The 15,695-nt window shown below is 35.5% G+C and overlaps 1 protein-coding gene across 1 annotated transcript in view; it reads right to left on the minus strand.

Annotated features, from left to right (window-relative positions):
• The window catches only part of LOC145675696 (lachesin-like), an 866,246-nt gene that overhangs the window by 246,165 nt on the left and 604,386 nt on the right, over positions 1–15,695 (minus strand). Inside the window, exon 4 of the mRNA XM_081746303.1 lies at positions 11,736–11,921. Within this exon, the coding sequence (XP_081602429.1) occupies positions 11,736–11,921 (186 nt within the window). The remainder of the gene's footprint in view (positions 1–11,735; positions 11,922–15,695) is intronic.

The following is a 15,695-nucleotide window of genomic DNA, read 5'->3' on the forward strand; positions in this document are numbered from 1 at the left end:
TATACTAGAGACCTGCACGGGCCGAATTTTTCGACCCGAGCCCAATCCAGCCCGAACGTACCTAGGCCGGCCCAGCCCGGGCCCGGAAAGTTTTTGATATTTTCGGCCCGAGCCCGGCCCGGCCCGATAAGTTTTTAAAATTCTTAGCCCAAGCCCGGCCCGACCCCGGCCCGATAATTTTTTTTAAAAAATTAGCTCGAGCCCCAATCTTTCTCAGAATTTAGTACTAAATTTGACCTAACCCTCAGAAATATTTTCTAAACTCTGGTTCACAACCTGACGCTTGCCTCCCGAATAGTACTATTGCCTCCGAAAACTTTGCCTGTCATCGAGAGAACAAAAACTCCATTCCCTGTAACAAAAATCTAACTTAATTGATTTTTAGCATAAAGTGAAGATGGCAATATTGTTTAGCGACAGGCAAAACATTCCCACCCCTTCTTGTTATATTTTGAGTTCAGTGAAGGTCAAGATCAGAGCTTAATCTACCGCATAATGCCTGCAATCCTCTATAGTGAAAGTAGAGCCGCTAAGCAACACAAACTATAAATAGCTATTGCATTCTTTGTAACATTTTTCACGGACACACTTTGTTTGGCTTTATTCCAATTATCGTTTAACGAAAGTCAATAATTATTAAAGAATTGCAATTGATCGGCCCTAGCCCGGCCCGACCTGAAGAGAAATCAGTGTCGGCCAGCCCAAGCCCGACCCGGCCCAAAGAAATAACAGTGTCGGCCAGCCCAAGCAGGCCGGGCCGGGCTTTGGACCTCGGGACGACCCCGGTCCGTGCAGGTCTCTACTATATACACCAGTGTGAGTGTAGGGGAGGGTGCTGTACCTTCGGCCAGTTGTACCTACGGCCAGTGCTGATTAAAAGCCGTGTGTTCTCGGGAAAGATCCGGAATTTGTGAGAGAAGACTCCATTTTGAGCCCTTGAGTTCCTTACGTGGTCGTGTTCAGATATCTTGGTCTGGTAGTAGCTGTTTATTTTTATTTTTTTTTATGTTTTCGGGAGGTCAAAGTAAAAAAAAAATGTGGACACAAACTGTACTTTTTCTCTCCCCTACAGTGTACCAAAAGTACCAACAATTCCTTATAACTATTGGTAGTGACTCTATTGATTGATTCCCGATTTTTATTTGGATAAAGCCACGTTGGTGCACTCTAGGGAAAAGCAACGAAGGGCAAAGCTAGCGAAAAAGCAAGAAAAGGCAGTTCAAGGTTTCTGACAAGCTCACAAGATATTAAGAAACTAGAAAAAGCCTATCACGAAAAACAGGAAAAGCATCTGAAGAGAACTTGAAATGGAGCACCACCAAAACTAGTAAATAAACAAAAGATGACTAAACGGGCCTTGACATCCACGAGTTGATATCTTAAGAAGCTGCCATAGCCAAAAGTTGGATCCACTGCACGTCAATCCCATCTTGTCTCATTTTCAGTTGGTTTCAGCAATTTCAACTTGAGTTTAAAATGAAAATTACATTTTTCAGACAAATGTGTGCAATTAACGAGCATAACCTTTGATTACTTTTGCTCAAAGCTCTGTTTCCTTTATTACATGTTTATTAACAAAACTAAAACGTTATTTGTAACCAATTCTTGACTATTTTTTTTTTCAATTTCAACCTGTTCGTGGGTACAAATAATAGGTGGCCGTAGGTACAACGGGCTGGTGTACCTACGGCCAAGAAAGGGGGCTTCGGAAAAATAAAACATTATTCTTATTTAACGACATTTTGAACTAGATACAAATTTTGTGTAATCAAGAGACTCCAAACTAAGGACCTAAATTTTATATTTGCGAAAAATGCATTATAGGAAACAGAAAATATTCAAATCCAAATTTTGGCCGTAAGGTAAACGCGCCTGAATTCGACAGGCACCCGAATTCGACATACCTGTGCTTAAATGTTGTGAAATAAGCGTAAGATGTCATCCCTGCAATCGTGCATAGAAGTGGCAAAATTATGGGAGTGTCTTTTCTCGTGTCAAAAGTGCGGTTACAGTAGATGAGTCATACGCATGGAGAAAAGAAGTACATTGTTGTGTGTGTGATACACTCTTCGAGAAAAAACACATAATCTTAAAATAAATCATAAGACGGCAGGTTATTTTCGTAAGACTTTTATTAAAGTTAGGTTTGCTTCAAGCAAATAGTGGTACTTTAATGTTGTAAAGGAGTTTCAATCAGTGCGTTTTGTTTTCTTCTGTGAGGACAAAGGTTGTGATGTAACATGAACGGGGAGTTGTCGAAAACACGAGCCTTTATTTGTAACGTGAACCGGATTTCGACAAGGTTGTCGAATTTATGCTCAGTAGTACAAATATAATTTTAACTCAATATCTAAACGTACAAGTATGTTCAAAGTCTTTCGTAAAGCTATTTGTTGCATAATTCTCCGATAGTTGTAACCTCAGTTCGACATGGAATGTCGAAATCAGGTTCCAGCATGTCGAATTGAGGATCATCGAAGTAACTACTCACCATCAGTTCAGAAAATTTAAGTTGTGTTCTTTTACCCGTCTGATAATTTCTGCATAATAATAAACCAATATTTGAAGCTGAGAAGAGATTACTACTAATAATAATGCCGACTTAATGTTTTACATGGATATAATTGAAGGTGTCGAATTCAGATACCGCAACTGTCGAAACCAGGTGAAGTGTGTCGAATTCGGGTTCCATTGGCGAGTTCCAGTTTCATAAAAAATTTTAACATTAGCATTTGAGCCTTGAAGTGACATTTAGTATTAGTAGAGACTGTACATTTCAAGGGAAAAAATGGGTCAACACCGACCAATATTATGGCCACAATAGGCAATTGATTTTGAAAAAGGTCCTTAACCTGTCGAAATCCGGTGCGTTTACCTTAGGTACAGCACCTTCCCCTATGTCTCGAATCAGGAGCATAGAGAATTTCCGAACACCCTATTTGTGAACGCCCTTAGGGTGCATCATTTAATAAAAGGAGATGATAAAAAACACAATTTGAGTTAGGTTCTAACTACGTTGGAAAATTCGTTTCAAAGATTCAACCATTTTCAAGTGATGCGATCTCTCTTTTTGGGACAACATAGATTCCAATATATTGAAGAAGCATAAGTATATATATTTCAGGGGGCATACGTATAATGAACATTTCTGGTAGGACATAACTAAACAAAGATTGAAGAATTATTTCCTTTTTCCTACAATGAATATTACGTACTGTTTTCCAGACTTGGATCAAAACCAACACTTCGGTAGGGAATCCAGATGAGAATTTGCTCTGGAATAATATAATCAAATTTGGGGGAATTCTGGTCAAACGATGATAGTCAGCAACCAAGTACAGCCTTAAGCAAAATAAGAAAATTAGTGTGCCATTTAATACTATCTGAAAACATTTTTGATTCTTTTTTTTGTCATTTCATAAATACTTGTTTGTGTAAAGCCTTCTGACATTTTGAGTAGAAGTATAGTACGTATATTGCAGTCATGGACAAATATAGTACATTTTTCTGAGACAAAGACAAAGAGAAATAGAGTAAATTTAGGAGATGATATTTCACTGTGGATGGCGTCTCAAGACATCATGAGGCGGAAAGAAGGAAGGTCGAAAGTGAGTTATGATTCTGAGGAGGATTGCCAGAAAGTCTTCGGATGGATTCTAGAAGAAACGCTGAGCTCAGTTTCTCCTCATTCACTTACAGGAACTTCTTTTGTCCTCTCATATATATATATATATATATATATATATATATATATATATATATATATATATATATATGGATATAGTATTTCTCAATTGTTTTTCAGTTGATTCTTCAATATGGCTCAGTAAATAGACTTGTTTGCTATCTGTCTTTTGTGTAAATATAGGTGGGAAACAAAGGTCACAGAAATACAAGTAAACAATAGCTCCATTTTGTTCAGTAAACATAGAGACATAAAAGGTACCTTAACAATTTCTTAAAACTTCTACTATTCTTGTAAAAATGTACCGAAATCAAGAAAACGTAGAGCCTTAGGAGGGGTGGGAAATGGCGATCACCTAAGAAAAATGGGTTATTACTTAGTTTTATTTGCAAAATATATTGAAACAAATTTGTAAATATGTACTCCAATTCTTCTACAATAAGTGTGTCAAATAAAAAGAGGATCGTTCTTTCAGTTCGGGAACACGATGGGAAAATTTCAAATTGCTACTTTGGTCGCAATTCCCATCACATGTTGGTAATGGCGATCACAGTACAAGCTTAATAAACACACATAGTTTCATAGGCAATTCAAGTTTTTTTCTACACTGCGCCTTCGAAAGACTGAGAAACGTCAACTGAATGTTTTAGTGACGTTTTTTAAAGACACGTCACAGATATATCTATATGGTGAGTCCACAACAGTACAGTCACCATGCACCCACGATCCACAAAGGTTACACCGATACCAAAGTTTCAGTGTTTGACTCAAGTAGGCGTATTGCCTATCTTAGGTCTAGGTCTATAAATTTTGGCTGGAGAAGTATTCCAAATGTTTGTTAGGAATTGCGATCACCATGATGGTAAACCGATCACGTTGATCGGCATTCCCAACATTGCGCCATTTTGAAAATTGAGCTGGTTATACTGTAAAACGTAGTTTATTTGAAATATAATTATGTGTCGTGCATTAGACGTAAATATAACTTTTTATGAATCTTAGTAACTTCAAGATCTTACAACTTAAAATTATACGTATCGTGAGTTGAAATATGCAGATCCTTATAAGAGGTGTCTTCCCGTTGTGCCTACTTCCCGTTATGCCTACAGGCCCTCCAGCACTTTGTAGAAAATATTTTTAATGATCTTATCTGTAGGCAGAACGGTAATTCCCGTTGTGCCTACTTCCCGTTCTGCCTACTCTTTCGAGACGGGGAATTCTGTGCAGGGAGGGATCTTTTCTAGGGATTTTTTCTTTAGTAATTCTAATAGATTCTGTAAGAAGAATAACTATTCCTTTAAATTTCATCATATATTTTAAATGTTATCTTACTTGCTCTTCTCAGAAAAAATGACTAGGTACAGTTTTGTTATTAGCAGCGTTATTCACGTCTACTTTAGTAGAGATGTGTTTTTTTAATACTTACAGAGAAATGGAAAATTAATTGATTCAGTTACAAGAAAATAAACTTATTTCTGTCTAATATTAAGTCATTTCACAACAAAATTTTATTCAGTTTTCCAGTAGTTCATCTCCAACATTCTAAGGCTCGCAGTACGTAATAGGTGCTACAGTTCACATCCTCAAAATATATTTGGCCATATATTAAACAAACAATGCAAGAAGATGCATAATTCGGTCTCTTTTCTTTTTCTAAAAAAAGCCTTTGTCTTCTACATCACAGATCTTTTTCCGGCATCACCTCTATATATGATCAGGTGCTTTGTCCTCTATACATGATTCTGTATTACATGCAATATGTCGTACTTATATTGTAAAAAAAGAAAAAAATGGGACCGCAATGGCTCAGGGGTAGAGCGTTCACCTCTGGTGCATGGGGTCCATGGTTCGATCCCAGCTCGAGCCAGGTGAGCTTTGTGGTGGACAAACACCGTGTGCGTTGGTTTTCTCGGTGTTCTACCGTTTTCTCCTACTTTCCACTATTTCATTCATTTCTCATCATCACCGTCTCCTTTAGCCTAGCCAGCATTACCGTAGGACGTAAAACTTAAAAATTTCATTTCATTTCATTTATACTGTCAATGTAAATACTAAATACCACATATCGTCAATATACCCAATGTAATTTAAATAAAGATCTCATAATCGTTGTTCAAAATGTAAACAGTATGCAACCACGCCTATGTAAGCCATCAAGCCTATTACACGTGGTTCCAGCCTTCCTAATAATCGTAAATATCTGTGATTTTATTCTGTATGTGACCACACAAATAGCATTTTAATTTCGATTATTTTACGGTAAAAATATTCTGTGAAATGTAATGGAAATTCAGAAGGAGCCTTCTTTGCGAATTTCTCAGAGTTTTCATTCTCACCGTCGTGAGTAATCCGATTGGGTAGAGAAGCGTGATTATCTAAGCAAACTCATCACCAACAAAACGCCGAACACGTATTTCATACTTTGACCGTTTCTGATTTTGAAAACACTCCTGTGTAGACTATAAGTCATTACTAGGCACCTTGCTTATCACACTGACACTAACAAATCATATATAATAACTTTTTAACGTAATAAGTAAAAGCTTGTTGTGATTCTTATTGAAACGTTTATGTTGCGAGCGGAGCAAGCAAGAAAATTTTTATCATATCTATTTCTTTGCAAACTAACAATATTGATTTAATCGGACGCCAATACGTTTTCAGGGCGACGCGTCGTTTACTGACTTCCCATATTTTTTCTTTCTTCTTGCTTGTTCGGCGACCCCTACTATTAGCGCTCAGGGCAACAGCCCCGCTCGTTCCCCTCTAGCTACGCATCTGATTACTATAACAGTCTTATGTGTTTCGTTGGGTTTTCAGTATTTAGAAAATGTTATTTCAATAAAGTGAAGAATTATATATAACATTTTAGATGCATGGCCGCTGAAAAAATATCTCTTTATTAAACTGCAACTATGATTCTGTTCCTTGAATTTTGTCAGTTTTATCAGAAATTTTCCATGGGTTTTGTCTTGCATTCGCAATAATCTGTTTCGTAATTCTAAGAAATTATGTAAGAAGAATAACTATTTCTTCAAGTTTCATCATAAATTTTAGATGTTATTCTACTTTTTCTTCTGGGAAAAATTGCTGGGATATAGTTCTGTTATTAGCAGGGTTGTTTGCATCTACTTTAGTAAATATGAATATTATTTCTTTTTAATTCCTACAGGAAAATGGAAAATTGATTCAGTTGAAAAAAAAAACAGTTTGACATTGAAACTGAAACGAAAACGAACATAAAACGAAGTTTCTTCGGTCTAATATCAAGTCATTTCACAAAAAAAATTTATTCGGTTTTCCAGTATTTCATCTCCAACGTGCTACGACTCATAGTAAATTGATTCGGCATCACCTTATCAGCTGATTTGTCTTCTATACGTGATTCTATACTATATGCCATAATATCATACATACTTCTATTTTCATATTTATATTGTCAATGTAAATAGCAGGAATACAAAATACAAATATCATAATTGAATATTTTTGTAGAGTTTCAACTCAAATCAAAAGGTCAGATAATCGGGGAGGGAAAGGGATTTATAAGATTTTGTTTCAGTTTGGTACTCTTGAAGGTGATTGGCTACTGTGTTTACCGGTAGCCAATCAGCGTTCAGAACACCTGACGGCTTCGAAAAGTGAAAGTTCTGAGATCGAGACAGTAATCTGTATAAAATTCAATTCAAATTTTTAATCTGTCACTTTATAAGTATCAATAGGAATAGTAAGCAGCACAGAATGGCAGAATTTGTCAGTTCGAAATACGGGGGGAAAGTGCTCGCGTACGAAGGGTTCTTATACCGGATTAATAGACGTAGTAAAGAAAAGACATATTGGAAATGTACACGTGGGTGCAAAGCGACAGTTGTTGTTTTGGGTGACGATGTTTTATCAAAGAGTGGAGTACACTCTCATGAAACAGAAAGGAGCAAAATTGAAGCAAGATGCTTAATAGACAGGATGAAGTGTAAAGTGTCCGAGAATCCTGTAGATGCAGTTCCAAAAGTTTACAGGTAAGACTAAATTTTCCTTTTAAATGAGTAGTTATTTTATTGGTTAGTTCTATCTTCTAGTTAAAAATTAACTACTTTTTTCTTTCGTTTTTTAACATTACGTTAGGAGACACCAAATAGTTGATCTGGGTAAACTGAAGTCAGTTTCTTGAAGGTAGTGGCCTAGTATCTCGCTAGTCGTGTGATACAAGTTCAAGTTAGCAGTACAAATAATCTCAGTTTACAAGTTTTGACTTCAAGCTTATTGCACTAGTCAGATGAATGTATTTTGCAGGTAAATTTTAACGAAACTATTCATGTATTTTTTTTTATTTATTTCATTTGTTTCTATCTTCAGAGAAGTGATTGCAAAGGAAGGGATACAGGAAGAGGTTGCAGCCGCTTTGCCAACATTTGAGGGAATTAAACATACCCTGTATAACTGTAGAAGCGCAGAAAGGCCTGAACTTCCCACAACAAGAAATTGTATTAGGTTAGAGGGCAGGTGGAGACAGACATTAACAGGAGAGGAATTTCTCTTAATTGATGATGGTGTTGATTCTGATCGATTATTGGTAACTGAATTTATTATTATTCAATTTTAATTACAATAACTTTCGTAAAGTACTTAATGTTAGCAGTGTTAAGTTTACAGACATTAATTAATATCATCTAGTTTGAATTTACTTAATAGGATCCTCAAAGTTTAGTTTTGGAGCCAGAGGTGTACTAATACAATTAACTGATTCAAATAAGGGATTTCAATTGTATTATATTCTGGGCACGAGCTTTAGATAACTTTAACATTCAAGTATGCATCCTTAAATTTTTAGCTAGAATTAAGTATGCTGGTCATCACACTTCAAGCTTGCAGCATGTCTGAAAATTCAATATTAAATATATATTTTGTTTGAATTTAATAAGTTTGTTAATATGTTAATTAGCTAATACACTAATAATTATCAATATATTAGGGGAGCTAAATATTAATATTATATTCTGCAGGTCTTTGGGACAACCGGAAATTTACGGAAGCTTTCAACCACAAAGACAGTTTGGATGGATGGTACTTTTAAAGCAGCTCCCCGTATATATCAGCAGCTGTACACCATACATGGGACATATTTGGGGCAGACTTTTCCGTTTCTATTTTGTTTATTGCCTTCTAAGAAAGAGGAAGACTATCGTAGGATGCTGCTTCTCATTAAAGATGCGGCTTTTGCAAATGGTCTTTCCTTTAATCCTACTACAGTGATTATAGACTTTGAAAGAGCGGTAATCAATGCCGTTACTGGTGTTTTTCCGGATGCAGCCATTCGTGGGTGTTTCTACCATTACACCCAATGTTTATGGAGGAAAGTTCAGTCATTGGGGTTGTCCACTTTTTATGAAGAAGACAAAGAGGTCAGGAAGTGGATAAGACGTGCTGCTGCACTACCACTTGTGCCAGTGGAGCAAGTGGGTGACATGTTCCTGCATCTCCAGGAAAATGCCCCGGAAGTACAAAACGCAGAGAAGTTTCATGACTATTTAGTCGAAACATGGCTGGACGATGCAGACGCCATTTTCACAAAGTAAGTACGATATAGTAGTTACCTTATTTTCTACGCTATTTCACTATCTGTTTTTCGTTTGATTTTTTTTTTCAAATATATGTGGTTTTCGTTTGGGAAACGAAATCTACGTTAGCAGTGATTAGTATTTCATATATAGGCCTACTCATTCGGTCATTTTAGTCCTTTATGTTTTTCCATTAGTTTCGTTTGTCATTGTTGTATTGCCTATGTGTTCTACAATTGTGAGCTCAGAAGTGTCTGGATATGAAATGGTGCATAGTGTCTTTAATGGAGTGTGGTAAGCGTAATTATTATTCTCATTCCATAAAAAATCATTTCTGAGATCTGCATGCCAATACGAAATTTTAATCTGCTCATACCAGAGATCTGAAATTAACTCTATAGTAGTGTAATGATTACAAAACTGAATACTTATAAATTTACCGTGTTACTAACAACAAACAACAGACGTTATCCTTAACGTTATCTACGACAGACGTTAACATGCAACTTCCAATCGTTGTTGAATGTCTATTGTCAAGCTTTGATTTGTTTTATGTAATTAATGTTTCTCTCTTTTCCAGAGATATATGGAACCAATATGATAAAGTTGAGGGAAGAACAAATAATGTTGTAGAGGGCTGGCACTCTAAATTAAACAGAAAACTGACAAGAGAACATCCAAATATTTTTACATTTGTACAGCTGTTGCAGCAAGAACAGAGTGAGAATGAAGCTTGTATGCTGATGTTGGAGGTAGGAAAAAAACCGAAGGAACCAAAGCTGAAATATAAGCGAATTGAACAAAAAATAAAATCATTGAAGGCACGTCTGGAATCACATGTAATAGACTTGGTGGCTTACACAGATGCAGTTGCATACTGTTTGCATTTAGAACAGTGATGGTGAGATGTTTTAAATATATTGGCTATATTAACGATATATGGTATTAACATTGACGATATGTAGTATTTACATTGACAATATAAGTATATGTAACATTGCATGTAGTATAGAATCGTGTTAGAAGACAAATTACCTGTTAAGGTAATGCCAAAGAAGGAGCAGTGATGTAAAAGACAAAGGCTCTTTTTTTTCAAAAAGGCCGCCTTATGCATCATCTTGCATTGTTTGTTTAATGTATGGCCGAACATGTCTTGAGGATGTGAATTGTGGCACTTTTTAGTACTGCAAGCCTTAGTATGCTGGAGATAAACTACTGGAAAACCGATTAAAATTCGGTTGTGAAATGAATTGATATTAGCCCGAAGTAAGTCTGTTTCGTGTTCGTTTCAGATACAATGTCAAACGGGTTACTGGCAACTGAATCAATCAATTCGAGGAAAGAGATATGATGGAGACAAACACTCTTTTTAAAAGCCGCCTTATGCATCCTCTTGCGTTGTTTGTTTAATAGTTGGCCAGACATGTCTTGGGGATGTGAACTGTGGCATTTTTTAGTACTGCAAGTCTTAGCATGCTGGAGGTAAACTACTGGAAACCCAAATAAAATTTTGTTCTGAAATTGCTTGATATTAGATCTTTTTTTTTTTTTAATGTTTGTTTCACATACAATGTCTAACATTCTTGCAACTGAGTCAACCAATTTTCCATGTATGATGAAACTTGTAGAGGTGGTGGTTGTTTTTACAGAAGCTTTTAGAAATACTAAAGAAATATTCCCTACAAAAATTCCTCCCTGCACATAATTCCCCGTCTCGAAAGAGTAGGCACAACGGGAATTACCGTTCTGCCTAGAGATAAGATAATTAAAAATATTTTCTTTAAAGTGCTGGAGGGTCTGTAGGCAGAACGGGAAGTAGGCACAACGGGAATGAACCTTATAAGAAAATCAACAAAAACAAGTTTCAGCACGCTGTAGACTTCAGTCTTCTCTGACATCTTCCTCGACAATACACAAGAAACCTTGCTACAAGAGGCAGATGGCAGCACTACTTTGACTTCTCCTCGGGTCACGCAAGAGGGCAAAGTGGGCTGATCGCCATTCCCAACTGATCGCCATTCCCTTCCTCTCCCCTATAGACCTTGAGTCTTCGTGGTCTGGCCCGAAAAAGAGACGGCTTCTACTTTAATTTAGAATTATGTCTAAATTAATTTTGACAAGTTCAGAAAACAGTATAATCAGTGTTACATGTACAACGCCATCAGGAATCCTAGCACTGATATGAAACAGTACAACACTAAGCACAACTTGCTGCTCTTCTTTTGAGGTTCATTCATAAACAACAGTAGAACGTAGGGACAACAAAATAAAAACTGTTGAAAACATTTTCACATTCCATAGAAGGAAATAAACTTATGATAGTGTTTCTAATTCAGGTTAAATGTTGTATAAATACGTAATTTTCAACTAATCACATAAACTACTCATGTTTCCAATATGACCAATACAAAAAGGTATTCAATTTTTCTGTGATAAATTTTAGAACCAACTTTTCAACTTTTTAGTTGAAAATAAGTTAATATAATTTTACTCACCCTATTCCTCATGGGATCTGTGTTAATCTGACACATATAGGTCCCAGAATCGTTCTTTTGAACGTTGCTGATATGCAATTTCCACGTATTGTGGCCGTTATGAGTCACAGATAGTCGCTGATTGTGAGCTACCATATGGTTATGAATAGCCAAAATGGCTTTTGTATCAGACTTGATCCAGGCTACCTAGAACGAGAAAGAAAGAAGATGTATAATATTATATCGGGATTAATGATAGTTTTTTGGCAATGAAATGGACCAAGGATATTATTCTTGCAAAATTTTAGAATCGCAAAGCAACACAATGCAAAAAAATGTAATAAGAAATTACATGTGCTGTCCCTACTATACCAAACTGAAACGCAAATCATCATTAATTCTGAATTTCTAAAGGAGAATTCACTACGACTTAATTCGAGGAATTCTTCAATGGATTCATGGTGTTGAAAATTTACACCGTTGTGACTACAATTCAAGCGGGAACTGAACAGGTATAGTTTACAAATCATTTTATGATGTATTTGAAACATTACTATGTTATTAAAAATTCAAGATATTAGAATTTTAACATGTAGTAGTGCTACCTGTATACCAAGTGAAGGAGTTTTGTTTCCAATCCTTGACACTTTCTCAATTAATATTGACATCGGAAATAGTAGTAGATTTCTACTACTTCGACTTTTAGTAGAGAGATTAGAATGGAGATTAAATACAAAAATATGTCTTTGGGTCGTTTCCTTATTACCAATTTTAATTTATAGCAATCAACAATAAAACCTGGAGTGGTGTATCTTTGCCACTTTCGATTTGATTAGAGGGTTAAGAGATAAAATGGTATCTATTCTTAGAATGCTGAATCGATTGTGTATATATAGAATTGATTATATCGATAATGAATTAATAGAACATTGTCGATCAATATTGAAACTGGAAGTTATAGTATGTAGATTTCTATAACTTTTGGTTTTAGCAGAGTGTTAAAGATAAAGTATATACTTGGGACGCTTAATCGATTGCAGAAAAGTGTTATCTGCTTCTTGCTATCTATCACCACTTTCCCTCTATAGTGATACACGTTAAAAACAGAAATTGTTTATTTCTACCTCTTCCGGTGACTAGATCACCTTAATCAACAATATGAATTCCTGTTAAAAAAAAAAAAACTTTACATCCTGGCTTACATTTTATTTTGATCTTTTGTATCCAGGACAAACATACGGACAGAGTAAGTAGGAATGTTAGTAAACCATGTTAACATCTTTATACCAAGTTGAATTTCTTTTCCCAACTTCTTGACCTACGCGTTGTAACTACTCTATCAGGATGGTAGCATTTTTTCTGTGACTCCTTGAGCCTCAGTTCCCTTTTAGTTCTCTTTGCATGATTAACATTTTTACCCTTTATTGATAACAAAAGAAATACTAGATTGTGGCTGCTTGATATCTCTGCTTTCATGGCGAATAATGGGATGCAAAAAAGCTTTCAACTGAAAATAAAACTTACACGTTAACTTTACTAAAGCAATGATTTTCTGTAATTTATGTGGCTTCAGAATTGAAAAAGTCTAGAAATATTACTTTTTTTTCTGTAAAATGTATCCAGTTTAGTACCAAGTAGCATAGAACCACAACAAAAAGTTGGTTCAGGTAGGCCAAATAGTGCTAACAATAGGACTGAGCATATTTTATAACGTTAAGAGTATCTGATCCATCATTAATAGACATAGATCTCAAAAAAATCCTGAGTTGCTGTAAGTTGTCTCAACATGGACAATCCATCATTGTTGTCAGAAAGACTTAGGACTACCTTCGACAGCTGCTGAAAAGAAATCTAACAAGTGCTATGAAGAAGAAAATAACCGAATTTTGACTTAAATATCAACATTGGACAGGAAAGCATTTGATGAAGGTGATAATTGGAAATCAAAACACTTTCAGGCAAATCCGGAGAGTGTCAAAGAGGAAGGAAAATGTATCATGCTATGTGTACAGTACGAAGTTTAATGCTATTTTTTTCTTTTCTTTTGATGTAGATGATTCTAATTATTGCAAAACTAGAGCGAATTGTATCATAATTTGTAATATAGTGACATTAGTTAAAATACTCATATTCATTTCAATAAGTGTTTGATATGACCGACAATCTTTTATATATTGACTTTTACACGCATCATTTAATGATTATATTAGGTACAAAACGAACATATTAGTTATTTTGTGTATGAAAGAAACGTAAAAATCAGTATGTTGTACTAGGTCATTAATCTTAAATCCTAAAGGGTTCTGTTGCTAATTTTTTCTTCTAATTTGGAGCAACTTACATTCAGTATATCACGAAGAATTTCAGTCATAATATCGTAACAGTACTGAAATGTTGTTGATATTACTAGTATACTATTTGGAGGTAGTTACTGTAAAACTGTAATAAAATATTGAGAAGATTTACTGTCCATATGTAACGTAGATCTTTACCATGCAATTCTTTAGAGACGGCAGTCTGTTTTATTTTGATATATAGCGATTATATAATAAATGGTATTGAATAGTAATGCACGATAAATAAAATATAAACAATTGAGTATATAGTAAATGCAGGGTGAAATACGAAGATTCTTATATGCAGTAGTAAGTTGATGTATTAGTGAATACTCGCCTAATAAATCTAAATTGATTTTATGATTTTAGTTATGTTTGATCTGCTTAATTGAAGGAAAGATAATTAATCTTGATGTACATTTTGTTGCTACAAATGTTATCATATTGTAGTTATTCAACAGATATAATAAATAGAACTGAATTTGAATTGATTTAATCAATTTGCTATCATCAAGATCTGTATCAGACTAATTAATGATGTGCAGCAGGATCTTCATTCTTTCTGATGGGTCTTGGTCGTTTAGCACCGTGTCTGCATTAACATATCTATTGCCTTATCCACTAGCTCACATTTTCCGAGTGCGCAGTGGTTTATTAGCTTTCAAAACAACCTCATGAAGAAGAAACCTATGCTTACATATGAAGAAGAAACCTAGCGAAGAAGTATTCACAAGTCAAGCTCGATGCAAACGAAGCAAAATACTAATACACTGTGCAGACAATCTAATATTCAGACAGTGAAGTGATATGGAGTGCTTTCAGTAGAAGGAAGAGTAAAGCAGGGTTATATTACATAACGTAAGAATGAAAGGAAGCAGTTATTTTGATGTTTTACAATAGTATGTGTGTTACCAATTCTGTCTATATTCATGGGTATGAGTACTTCAGGCATAATCGTGAAGAGTTACATAATTCGAAGTGTCGTGGAGCCGACGGACAATTTTCAAAGTCGAATATTGCGCAGGCGCGATAGTTCGAATGGGTTGCGGCTGGGCAAAAATGAAAAGTGTATAGGGTATTTTGCCATAAAAACACTGGAATATATCAAATGAACTTTTAACGTAAAGCCGGGTAAGAATGAAATGCCTGACAATCGATGCACTTAAATGGACCCAGAAAACACATTGTTCCACTCTCCAACGATGTCCATGATAACTACAGTGGTACTCCTAAAAAATTCTATAAGATTCCAATTTTCCACCTGTAATCCACTCCAAGCTATCAAGCCTGTACAATATTCAACTTGGAAATGTGTCAGCCGGCTCCGCACCACCCTGTACGAACTGAGATAAACGATGTTCTGTGCTCCAATACTCCATTGAGACTGATCACATAATGTGGCGTTCTTTCCTCTTTCGCTTGCCGCCCCCCATGAAATATAAGTTATTACACCTGTGCAACATTCAAGTTTGACATGTGCAGTGGGCTCGGCGCCTCCCTGTATAAAAAAAGTTATAAAGTGACTCAATAACAATAATATCACAGTGACTGTTAATCTAAAAATCTAACTTTGACCTAATATAAAATTCTTGAAACTATACGAAACATAAACTGAAACAGGTGTAACCAACTAGAGGTCGTGGTC

The sequence above is a fragment of the Thermobia domestica genome, chromosome 2 (assembly GCF_964235325.1).
Source record: "Thermobia domestica chromosome 2, izTheDome1.hap1.1, whole genome shotgun sequence".
In the NCBI taxonomy this organism is placed as follows: Eukaryota; Metazoa; Arthropoda; class Insecta; order Zygentoma; family Lepismatidae; genus Thermobia; species Thermobia domestica.